This window comes from Macaca mulatta, chromosome 2 (assembly GCF_049350105.2).
Source record: "Macaca mulatta isolate MMU2019108-1 chromosome 2, T2T-MMU8v2.0, whole genome shotgun sequence".
Classification (NCBI taxonomy): domain Eukaryota; kingdom Metazoa; phylum Chordata; class Mammalia; order Primates; family Cercopithecidae; genus Macaca; species Macaca mulatta.
Genome location: NC_133407.1, coordinates 121468958 through 121481579, shown reverse-complemented (window position 1 = coordinate 121481579; position 12622 = coordinate 121468958). Strand labels below are relative to the sequence as shown.

Genomic DNA, 12622 nt, shown 5'->3' with positions numbered 1-12622 from the left:
GAGACCCTGTGCAAGCATAGCTCACTGCAGTCTTGAACTCCTGGACTCAAGTGATCCTCCTGCCTTAACCTTCTGAGGAGCTGAGACTACAGGCATGTGCCGCTACACCTGGCTACTTTACTTTTAATTTTTTTAGAGATGGAGGTCTCACTATGTTGCCCAGGCTGGTCTCAAACTCCTGGGCTAAAGCGACCCTCCCACTTCGGCCTCCAGAGTTGCTGGGATTTTGAGGACTTTGCTATAACATGAGGCCAGAAAAATAAATGTGTTTTATTTTATTATTATTTTTTGAGATGGAATCTTGCTCTGTCGCCCAGCCTGGAGTGCAGTGGCGAGATCTCAGTTCACTGCAACCTCCGCCTCCTGGGTTCAAGCAATTCTCCTGCCTTAGTCTCCCGAGTAGCTGGAATTACACCATGTGCCACTACGTCTGGCTAATTTTTTTTTTTTTTTTAGTAGAGATGAGGTTTCGCCATGTTGGCCAGTCTGGTCTCGAATTCCTGACCTCAGGTGATTCACCTGCCTCCGCCTCTTAAAGTGCTGGAATTACAGGTGTGAGCTGCTGTGCCTGGCCAATAAGTGTATTTTAGGTATTCAAAGACAGATGACCTAGGCACAAGGTTCTATTTATTACAGGTGATATCACAGTACTTACTCATTTTCATTGATAAAAAGGGCTATATGTGCACATAGCACATATGTATTTACCACCTAATTTTGGCAAAAGCATTTAAAATATAGAATTTTATTTGCCAACATTGCGTGACTGAATAAACTCTTGCGGATTTTAAGAAAATGTGATTAGGGACATAAACTGCTAAATTAGAATGCTCAACTTTAAAACTATCCCAAATTTACTGCGTAGAAGAAAATGTAATGAGCTCTATAAACACTATTTAAAGAAAATAAGGCCTTGCATGGTAGTTCATGCCTATAATCTCAGTACTTTGGCAGGGGGAAGCAGGAGGATCGCTTGAGGCCAGGAGTTCAGGACCAGCCTGATCAACAGAACTAGACCCAGTCTCTAAAAATAAAAAATAAAACAAAAATTTGGTTTAAGATATTCAAAACACATTAACTCTTTGAAGATTAGTTATGAAGTACAGGAGGAGGGGTAATGGGGGAGGCTAAATAAGCATGGGCTAATTATCTCAGAGCAAGTTTTCAATCCAAAACAAAATGACGTAACTATGCAGATTACACAGTGAAGTAATTTATGGCAGAAGCCTGAGATTCAAAAAGTTGAAATGGTTGGGATTTTTAGTGCCTTTGCAGCTCCTCCCTTGTTTGCTTGTAGAACCTGCCATGAGGAAGGATCCTCAGTCTAGCAGGAAGGGATCCCGCCATTTAAGAGGCAAAAGAATGCTATTCCGAGCAGGCACACCTGCTTCCAATTCTATGTGGAACACGATGCTGATGGGATAAATGAGTACACAGAATTTAGGATAAAGAAAAATCATAGGATGAAATTTCACGAAGTAGAAGTCTGAATCTCTGCTAAATGAAATCTGGCTACCTAAATATTCTCCGGCCAGTTCAAAAGGTGAAAATGACAAGGTGAACAGCCACTGTGAGCAGCAGGAGCACAACGAACAACAATTTCTTTACTTGTTCTTATCTCCCTCCCCTGGTCCCTTTGCCTTTCTTATTCGTAATGCTCATGATGTCTTTTTCTTTTTTTGAGATAGAGTTTCGCCCTTGTTGCCCAGGCCGGAGTGCAATGGTGTGATCTCAGCTCACCTGCAACCTCTGCCTCCTGGGTTCAAGCGATTCTCTTGCCTCAGCCTCCTGAGTAGCTGGGATTACAGGCATGTGCCACCATGCCTGGCTAATTTTGTATTTTTAGTAGAGACAAGGTTTCTCTATGTTGGTCAGGCTGGTCTCGAAATCCCGACCTCAGGTGATCTGCCCGCCTCGGCCTCCCAAAGTGCTGAGATTACAAGCGTGAGCCACCGCACCCGGTGTCTTTTTCATAGGCTGTATAGGTTTTAACTCAGTGTCCTTGCATGACAGGGTAACAAATCACATATTTTAAGATTTGGGCTGAAAGGCGCTTAATCTTTAGGAGAAAAAAAGGTCCTGCTCAATCTACTGAATGAGCAGGACAATAAACACAAACAAGACATGGTGGACACCTGCCTCCATGTGCAAGGGATTTATTATTGGATCCATCATTTATTATGGATCCATGCCCCAGCTTGTCAATAGGAGACGCCTTTCAAAGAGCCTGCCTGGCTAAAACACTTTTTCTTGGCTTAAAAAAAAAAAAAAAAAAAAAAATCCTTAGGCCAGACACAGTGGCTCACGCCTCTAATCCCAGCACTTTGGGAGGCCGAGGCGGGCGGATCACGAGGTCAGGAGATGGAGACCATCCTGGCCAAGATGGTGGAACCTGTCTCTACTAAAATACAAAAAATTAGCCGGTCGTGGTGGTGGACCTGTAGTCCCAGCTACTCAGGAGGCTGAGGCAGGAGAATCCCTTGAACCCAGGAGGCAGAGGTTGCAGTGAGCCAAGATGGTACCACTGCACTTCAGCCTGGAGACAGAGTGAGACTCCGTCTCAAAAAAAAAAAAAAAAAAAAAAAAAAAAAAAAAAAAATTCTTCACTAGTTACCTGTTACTCGCAAGTTACAGTTCAAACCATTTAACAGGGGAAAATTCCAGGAGAGTATACACAAAGCCTTAAAAATGCTTCCCAGTCATAATACCTTTTTAAAGAAAATCAAGATCAGATCTTAATGGTTTTCAATGACATGTGCTTCAAGAGAAACCAGACCTGTTCCTCAGACGATCTAAAAGGGAAACTTACCTTTGGCTCTGTAGCCAAATATCCCCAGGTTGGAAGGTTGAGTGGTTGAAGGTCAGAGGAAATGCACCCAATGCTTCTATGGTTCCATAGGCTTCAGTGTCTTCTTCTATTACACTGTATTTTAATTGCCAGCTTCCTTGCCTATATTTCACCTCCACACCAAAAGCTCTATGAAGATAGGGACTGAGTGTTGTCAGGATCTGACACAGCACCTCATATCAGACACTCAGTAAGTATTTGTTAAATGAATGCATATGAAACCACTGAAACCTGGAGACACAACATAGAGTAGCAGAAAAAGAAACAGGCCAGGCGTGGTGGCTCATCCCTGTAATCCCAGCACTTTGGGAGGCTGAGGCAGGCGGGTCACCTGAGGTCAGGAGTTCAAGACCAGTCAGACCAACATGGAGAAACCCCGTCTCTATAAAAATACAAAATTAGCAGAGTGTGATGGTACATGCCCGTATTCCCAGCTACTCGGGAGGCTGAGGCAGGAGAATCGCTTGAACCCGGGAGGCAGAGGTTGTGGTGAGCTGAGATTGTGCCATTGTACTCCAGCCTGGGCAACAAGAATGGAACTCCGTCTCAAAAAAAAAAAAAAAAAAGAGAAACATCTTGGTTCTCAACTTTATTATTGATTCCGAGTAGAAAATTTTCTGGATTTTTTTCCCTGATATACAAAAAGATGGGATAGGATTGTTAAGGGTTTCTCCAGCATTATAATTCTATGACTAATATTTACAAAGCATTTTTAAAATTGTAAGACTGACTGTTGAGTGAACACACGAGAATTCCTCAGTGTAAATGAACATTAGCCCCTTTAAAGGTGGGGGTGGGTACTCTGACAAGTTAATTACTCATTCAACTATGAAAGCCAATTTGGAACATTTTTGTAGCTTAAAAAATTTATACAAGCAACACGTATTTATTAATTACTAAAAATAAATTAGAAATCACAAAAGGGAGGCTGAGGGGAACAATAGCTTGAGTCCAGAAGGTTCGAGACCAGCCTGGGCAACATGGGGAAACTGAATCTCTACAAAAAAACACAAAAATTAGCTGGGTGCAGTGGTACATGCCTATAGTCCCAGCTACTTGGGAGACTGAGATAGGAGGATTGCTTGAGCCCAGGAGGCGGAGGTTGCAGTGAGCCGAGATTCATGCCACTGTATTCCAGCCTGGGCAACAGTGTGAGACTCTGTCTCAGAAAAAGAAAAAAAAAAGAAAAGAAAAGAAAAGAAAATCATAAAGGTGGAAGGGAATTTAAATTTACCCACAATCATACAAAGACAACCACTACCACCAGTCTGGGTATAAATCCTCCTAAGTTCTCCTGTTATAAACATACGTTGTATGTTTACATTTCTTTTCCTCTGTAAAACCAGGGTTATTTTACACTGGTAACCTCTTTCTTTTACTTAATATAGTATGAGTATCTTTCCACATACTTTGTAACCACAGTAATCTATAGAGTGGTAATATTAATTTATTTAAACAATGACCCACTTAGGTTGTTTATCTGTCACTATGATAAAAATGCTGCACTACATGTCCTAGTACATTTTTATGCACATAATTATGTTCTCAAAATAATTATCCAGAAGTGAACTTTTGGGAGCAAGGCTGTCATTTTTTTTTTTTTTTTTTTTTGAGACAGAGTCTCACGCTGTTGCCCAGGCTGGAGTGCAGTGGCGCGATCTCGGCTCACTGCAAGCTCCGCCTCCCGGGTTCCCGCCATTCTCCTGCCTCAGCCTCCTGAGTAGCTGGGACTACAGGCGCCCGCCACCGCGCCCGGCTAATTTTTTGTATTTTTAGTAGAGACGGGGTTTCACTGTGGTCTCGATCTCCTGACCTTGTGATCCGCCCGCCTCGGCCTCCCAAAGTGCTGGGATTACAGGCTTGAGCCACCGCGCCCGGCCAAGGCTGTCATTTTTAAGTCACGAGCAAGGCTGCATTTTTTTTTCGCGATGGAGTTTCACTCTTGTCGCCCAGGCTGGAATGCAGTGGTGTGATCTCGGCTCACTGCAACCTCTGCCTCCCAGGTTCAAGCAGTTCTCCTGCCTCAGCCTCCTGAGTAGCTGGAATTACATGCACCCACCACCACACCTGGTTAATTTTTGTATCTGCAGCCAAGGCTGCAGTTTTAACTCAGTTGATTTGTATGCGGTTTTTTCTCTTTCGTAGCAGACTCCCATCCTTTTGATAGTAGATAAATAGTCACAGGAAGCAGCCAAGAGTCACCAGACTTTGGTCAAGTGTAGTGATTAAAGTGAGAGATCACGGAGGCAATACTAGTTTTGGTCGAAAGCCTCTGACTATAGGGCAATGTGAATGGTTTTCACATGTGACTCAAAGTAGCTCTAAAGGCAATAACGACAGGAATTCCAAAGCCATTGTGGGCAATTGGTTCGTCACCAAACCAAACATATTACTTCCAAAAGAGTGAACTATGAAGGCAACACACTGAGCTAGGTGATAATGCTTTCTCATGATTCATAATGTTACACATATATCTCATTCACACACAGAAATTCTGAATGGTTGAGTCAATCAATTCATTTAATAAAGTAGATGTACTAGCTTACCTAAAACTTTAATATTTGCAATATTTTTTCAGTATGACATTCTCATAAAAACTTATTCACCACTTGAATGGTACTTCACATACATTATCTTTTTAATGTTCACACTACTACCACAAATATAAGTATTATTCTCCCCATGTTATAAATGAGAAAATGGAGACTCAGAGAAAATGTGATTTGTGCAAGGCAACAACAGCTGATAAAACCAAGATGCCAATACAGATCTGTTTTGCTTCAAACACCACGTTCTTTTTATTTTCTGACCCTGCCACGTAGCACCTTTGAATAATTCTTAAATGTATCATTATAGGGTTGTTCAATTTTTAGCTGCAATGCTTAATATTTCTTAATGACTCTATTATTACTAGTGAATAATCCTACTCTTTATTTAACCTGGAAGTGAGCTGAACAAAACTGAAGGTATTGCTTATGAACAGACTTACTTATATTCTTGAGGAAAACTGGAAGTAACTACAAAAAGCCATTTATTCCACTTGAATGAAGTAAATATTGATACTAGACCTTACATTTAAAGAGACCAGTCTAGCAAGTGACTCTCATTTTAACAATAACCATATTAAAAGAGAAAAAAATAGGGCAGTAAGTTAAATAAAAGGCTAATAAAACTTGGAGGAAACAGCTAAGTGTTTTCTTTTAAACCCCAAAGAATACCAAATGTATGTTATGTTGCATAAAGAGTCATTTCAAGAGAAGACTATTAACAACCCAATAGTAGAGTCAGCATTAAGAACTTCAATGATATTCAACTCAAACATGCGTAGGGAGAGTAAAGTTATTTTATTAAATCATGCACATCACGTATGTTAGTGCAAATAGTTTAATCTGTACTCCAGAAATTCTATTGTAGTTTATATCTTTACAAAATAGATTTAAAACAATTATTTACTTTAAAAAATGTAATTCTGAAGTTAAGCATTTCAGAACAATATTTGCAATAACCTATATACAAGAGGTACTGGGTACCACTGGCATATTAGCATTCTGTGGTGGAGTGGCTTCCTGCAACAGAAAATGATGAAATGAACTATATGACAGTATTTTCTACAAGTCATTTGTGACTAATTCCTCCATAAATCTAGTGATCCTCCCAACAGCAATCCCAAACAGCTTAAAATATAACCTTTAAAGTATAAACAGTGACTGCCAAACATCACAAGGCAAATTATACCCTAAACTCCTATTTCAATATTTGACTAGACCTGTGGATTGCCACAGAACATTCAAGCCAATTCACTGACATTCCCTCCCGGTCTTCACTGACTGAAAAATTTAACTATGTGATATTTTAGGATATTCTAAGACCTAAATAAACTTTATTGACATAACTATGATGCCGCACAAAACCATGGCTAAACTTTCACTTGTGTTTTAAATTTATAACATCAAGCAGTGTTTTTAGGTGCTTCATTGTGCATAGAACACTATATCTTGGGAATAGTGCATTTCATTAACAAAAAGTCCCAATTAACAACAATAAAAAGAAAATAACCATTTGCATACCCAACCAGGAAATCTGTTGGTAGGTACAACAGCTCACCCTGAACATGAATTAGCTCTGACACATCATAAACCAAATTAGGTCAATACAAGCTTATCTAAAGAGATATTAATACTTTCTTCAATTAAACATGCTTGGAGGAATAGATGACAGAAAAAAAAAATCATGCTTCCTAAAATGCTGTATATGAGAAAGTAACTTGGCTTTTAAAGAAAAATATCTCTTTAAATACATGAGGTTTAATAAATTACATTCCAATTGACTCAACAGTTTGGTTGACTGCACTGAAATTGTATAATTACTATGTTTTTGCTCCCAGATATTCTTCAGTTTGCTCAAGAAAATACACACTCTCATGGAAAGTTTTTTAAAGTTGATGTCCTCCACATCTTCAAGTCACATTAAGGCTGAACAAGCGTGCACATATTCCCCAAATTATCACCATAACAGTTTGTTTTCCAAATGTATTTTTCCTTAAAAAAAAATCCACGCAAATAGTTGTCTCTAAGTCTTGTTCCCAATAGCTCAGTGGTTTTATAATGAGTAAAAATGGCGTAAATATGTAAAAAATATATATATATGTGTATATATTTCGAACTGATAGGCACTGAGCACACAGGGCCTCTCTTCCCATGTATGTATTGGTTGTTTGGTTTGGGTAGTTATCGAATCAGAAAAATGAATTATCTGGCCATCAGAATTCAGAGTAAAATACTCATAAATTTAATGTTATAAATAATCTGGTGTACCAAGAAGCCTACTTTAGGCCACCATAATATTCAGAATCTCAACATACTAATTTAAAAATTACATGAAAAATTGCAAGCAAATTATTGCTTACAGTAGAATAAAGTCACAATTTTATATCTTCTTTATAGACAGATACATTTTATATAATTTAAAGCAATGACCCTACAGCTGTATTCTTGTACTTCTGCTGTTTTAAGAGGTAAAGAGGAAGAAAATGGTTCTGTTTGTCCCCAGCATGAGTGTGATGCCAGCTTCTAGAGGGAGGACGGTGTACGGACTCAAGGAACGCTCTCATGGAGAAGCTCTGGCCAGACCTGGCACGTACAGCACGATGGCTGTTACTGCAACCAGGGCAGCCAACATGGGCATCCAGGGCCAGGGTTTCTGTGTGGAAAGAAACCAAGAGTCAATATCACATTCTCCCCTCTGTTTTCATACCTATTAACCCCTTGGTTCCAGAGGGTCCTGAATACTTAACAGAATATTGGAAAAATCTTATTTTTGCATCATAAAAATAAAGTTTGAGAAGAAAAAAAAAAGTGAGGGAGTGCAGGTATGAGGAGAGCCATAATAGCCGGACCACCAATTTGGAAGTCTAATACATCCCAAGAAAGTCCTGGGAAGTTTTCAACTTTGTTACAGTTGAAACCTAATAGTGACTTCTAAGAAAATTTGTGGGCTCTGCCTGCTTTATTTACTCTGGTATCCATATATTCCAATATAACTGATGTATACAGACACCTGTAGTATGTTTCTGCCCAAAATGTTTATTTATTGATAAGAACCAGTATGCGAGGGGATAGTGGCTAAGGTGATAATGGTCTAGGCTTTGGTTCTCTAACTTGAAACCACAGAAGATAAAATCAAACAGGGTTCAAGATGGAGAAGTAACATTAGGGATCCTGCCTGTCTGACAATTCTGGTAAAGACTCTGTTCAGTGTAATAAAGCCACATGATCACCTCATATGCTCTACTAACATGCATGCCAGTTAGAGACAAGCACGGATGGGCTGTTGCCTGCTAGCTTTTAGAGGGCTTTATAAGATCAACTTGCTTTGATTGAGACTTGTATTCTTACTTGTATTCCAGGAGCATTATTGAGAAAAACTGGTTTTTAAAGAAATATTCTGATGTTGCAGTCAGGGCTCAGAAAGAAACGGGATACGTTTATATCCTTGCGAGTACACAATGGGGTTGAGATTGTGAGCCAATGGTTCATTATGTTAATCTCATTCTTTTTCATCTTCATAGGCATAGTATAAACAGGCAAAGGGTTGAAACAAAGAAAATCTACGCTATGAAAAGGAAGAGGATAAGGAGGAAGAGGAAGAAAGCTGGCTGAAAACTTCAAGGAGGCAAACTCTTCATTCAAATCTGATTAAACACATAATTGGAAAGAGGGTACTAATATTGCAGAAATTCATAGTGTACTCCAGTTTGCTAGAGATAAAGACTCAGTTAATGGAAGCATATTAACAACTGGTTAGGTTGGAATTAACTCATGGTTAGCATTACTACAAAGTAAACAAGACAAAAAGTTACGGGATTAGTTGACTGTTCAGTTCATTGGTATGACACAAATACATGGCATACTAAATGAAGGGTTTGCTTCAGGTAACAAAATACCTGTGTGTTCTTGCCATGCACTATATTACAAATACGGCACAAAAAGGTGACGGGGACGAACAGACAAGGACTCAACAATAGTGCTTGTACCTTTCTCTACCACAATGGACCGAAACACCAAAACAGGAAAGCCAGGAATAGGCCGATGAATACGGCTGGGACGGGTTGTAATATGGAAGGCTAAAGAAGGGAAGGCATATTAAAATCATTTTATGCTATGAAAATAATCAGATAAGAGGATTCAGACCCCAGTAGGGTGGGAGGTAGGAAAGAAAGAATGAAATAATAGAAATATACCACTGAGGTTTTGCACAGATTCAAACATTTTAAAGACATCTAACACAATCTGATAGACTGTGGTGTGCAAGTTGGGAAACTATCAGTTTAAAAGGAACAGCTAGGCTCAATGCCTGTAATCCCAGCACTTTGGGAGGCTGAGGCAGGTGGATCACCTGAGGTCAGGAGTTTGAGACCGGCCTGGCCAACATGGTGAAACGCTGTCTCTACTAAAAATACAAGTTAGCCAGGCATGGTGGTGCATGCCTGTAATCCCAGCTACTTCAGAGGCTAAGGCAGGAGAATCGCTTGAACCAGGAGGCAGAGGTTGCAGTGAGCTGAGATAGCGCCACTGCACTCCAAACCGGGTGACAGAGTAACACTCCATTAAAAAAAAAAAAAACACAGCTGAAGGCAATGGGCAATGGGGGTATACCTAACATTCTAACGAAATATAGCACATGAAGACAGAGCAAGTCGGGTGTAGTGGCTCATGCCCATAATCCCAGCACTTTGGCAAGCTGTGGTGGGCAGATTGCTTAAGGCCAGGAGTTCGAGACCAGCCTGGGCCACATGGCAAAACCCTGTCCCTACAAAAAATACAAAAATTAGTTGAGCATGGTGGCACATGTCTGTAATTCCAGCTACTTGGGAAGCTGAGGTGGGAGGATTGCTTGAGCCGGGAAGGTCAAGGCTGCAGTGAGGTGAGATCACACCACTGCACTCCAGCCTGGGTGACAGAGCAAGACCCTGTCTCCAAAAAAATAAAAAACAAAAAAACAAAAAACAAACCACTGACAACACTTCACCATCAGCTGATGCTCTCTGCTTGACAGTACACTATTTTTGCTCGATACCTGAAATCCATTATTTGACAATGTACTCCCTTAGCAATGGTTAAAGTTTATTTTATGCCTCTAACAAAATCTTTTTTTTTCAACCAAAGCTCTTTTGCTTATTAGATGATACAGCTTTCAAGCTTAAAAATAAATGCCCTGTGACAATGCGTGCTTCCTAAATCAGGCAAGACATTTGACATGTAATAAAGGTTTGGTTATATATAAAGACAGGCAGGGCTGGATGCGGTGGCTCACGCCTATAATCCCAGCACTTTGGGAGGCCGAGGCGGGCAGATCACCTGAGGTCGGGAGTTCGAGCCCAGCCTGACCAACATGGAGAAACCCCATCTCTACTAAAAATACAAAATTAGCCAGGTGTGGTGGCGCATGCTGTAATCCCAGCTATTCGGGAGGCTGAGGCAGGAGAATCGCTTGAACCCGGGAGGTGGATGTTGCGGTGAGCTGAGATCATGCCATTGCACTCCAGCCTGGGCAGCAAGAGTGAAACTCCATCTCAAACCAAAAAAAAAAGAAAAAAAAAAAAGAAAAAAAAGGCAGCTGACTCTCAGGGCTTTCAATTATGTTACCAGAATATAATTATAATAATTTTTAAAATGGGAAGAAAATTGCTACAATGAGTGTTATTACAGAGTGATATTTTAGTACCATAAGTGCAATATCACAAAAAAAGGAAATTCACCCCTAAGGTGAATTGTAGCTATAAATAATAATAGCAAAGTTACTTTTGAAAAGGTTCTAAATAGTACGGGAGGGATCCATTCTGATTATGCTAGATGTCTTCATGGGTTATTGAGCAGTAGACTGAAATTCCAAAATCCCAAGGATATGAATTAACACAAAAGAAAGATGTAATCAAACCACTGTGATCTGATTTTAGAAGAGTTATGTAATCTACATTTTGAAAAGTAAATGCAAACCATTTTCCTTAGCATAAAGCCTCCACACCCAGTTCATCAACTTCTAAAAGACTTCTACCTAAGCAGCAAGCCTTTATTATCTACAAACTAAGACTTTCTTTAGCAAAGGACAGTTGGACGCAACTCATGAGCATTCTGTGTGCAAATGAGTAACAGGATGGCCATGCAACATCACTCTTTTGTACTTGTGCTGCAAGGTAAGCAGAGTGGCTTCCTCCATAGGAAGTATGTGGCTCACGCACACTGCAGTGTCCAAGCCATGACAGTGGTTTTAAATAAGTCAGAGCACAACCAACCACACTAAACATCTATCAGGGCCCACAAAGGTAACGATCACCAAACGTACAACACAACATTTATTTAGTATAGTATCTTTTTAAAGACCATCTGTCTTTCTAGCAAATGAAAAACAAAAAAATATTAAACTCAATTTACACCAAAATGTTCATCTCTCTCCCTCTCTCATGGGACTACAGAAACTCACCAAATATTTTCTAATATTTACATAATGACAAAGAGACATTAAGCTTTTTAGAAACTGTGCCTCAGTGAGAACATTATTGGTATAAGAACAACATATACTACTCTGTCTTAAATGGATCCCTGGTGGTACAGTGCTTCATTTCCCAGCAGGGGAGAAATAAGAGCCAGATGATAGCTTAGTGACAGAGCTTCAGACTCATCTGGGAAAACCTGACAGTTCTTAGGCAAGCTGCTTTATTGCAAACAAGACTCTTCCTCCAGGCAGTCCCGAGGCTCTTCTAGGGGTATAGGTTAAAGGCACAAATTCTTACTTAAAAATCTGACAGCACAGTGATTCTATCATGGAATTTCATAATGAAAAGCCTACTTCATTTGTACCATTTGCTTCACAAATCAGTGATAAAGTCCTCTGAAAATCAATTTCAATCTCTCATGTGCCTCTCAATCAAAGCTAAGCCAAGTTTGCAAAGACTTACATTATTTCCTTTCTCTCGGAGCAGCTTCAGGTTGTTTTTACACTGTTTGAGCTCATCTGTGATTGACTGCTTTTCCTGCTCAGTCATTTCAAACTTCAACTTCAGTTCTGAGAGTACAGTCTGTGTCTTTTCATACTAAAGGCAAAGAAAAAAAAAAGTGTGCAGATTCAACTTAAAATGGGTATGAAGTTATGGTTCTAGTCAGGCTTATATGCCAGACCCTATTTAGTCACCTGGAACACCAAAGTCAAGTCTTTTTGTTTAAGGAGGAATAACTTGCACTCATAAGAAGTCTTTTGGCTGAGCGCGGTGGCTCACGC

At 39.9% G+C, this 12622-nt stretch overlaps 1 protein-coding gene across 51 annotated transcripts in view; it reads right to left on the bottom strand.

The window, feature by feature from the left end:
• Positions 1 to 6173: 6173 nt before the first annotated feature.
• The window catches only part of SLMAP (sarcolemma associated protein), a 179009-nt gene continuing 172560 nt past the window's right edge, over positions 6174 to 12622 (bottom strand). For 25 of the 51 annotated variants that reach the window (XM_077990429.1, XM_077990449.1, XM_077990463.1 and 22 more), the window contains 3 exons: positions 12303 to 12437; positions 9381 to 9470; positions 6174 to 8047 (listed from right to left, as the gene is read on the bottom strand). In XM_077990429.1, coding sequence (XP_077846555.1) covers positions 9387 to 9470; positions 12303 to 12437 — 219 coding nt within the window. In that variant the 3' untranslated portion in view covers positions 6174 to 8047; positions 9381 to 9386. 51 annotated transcript variants of the gene reach the window in all.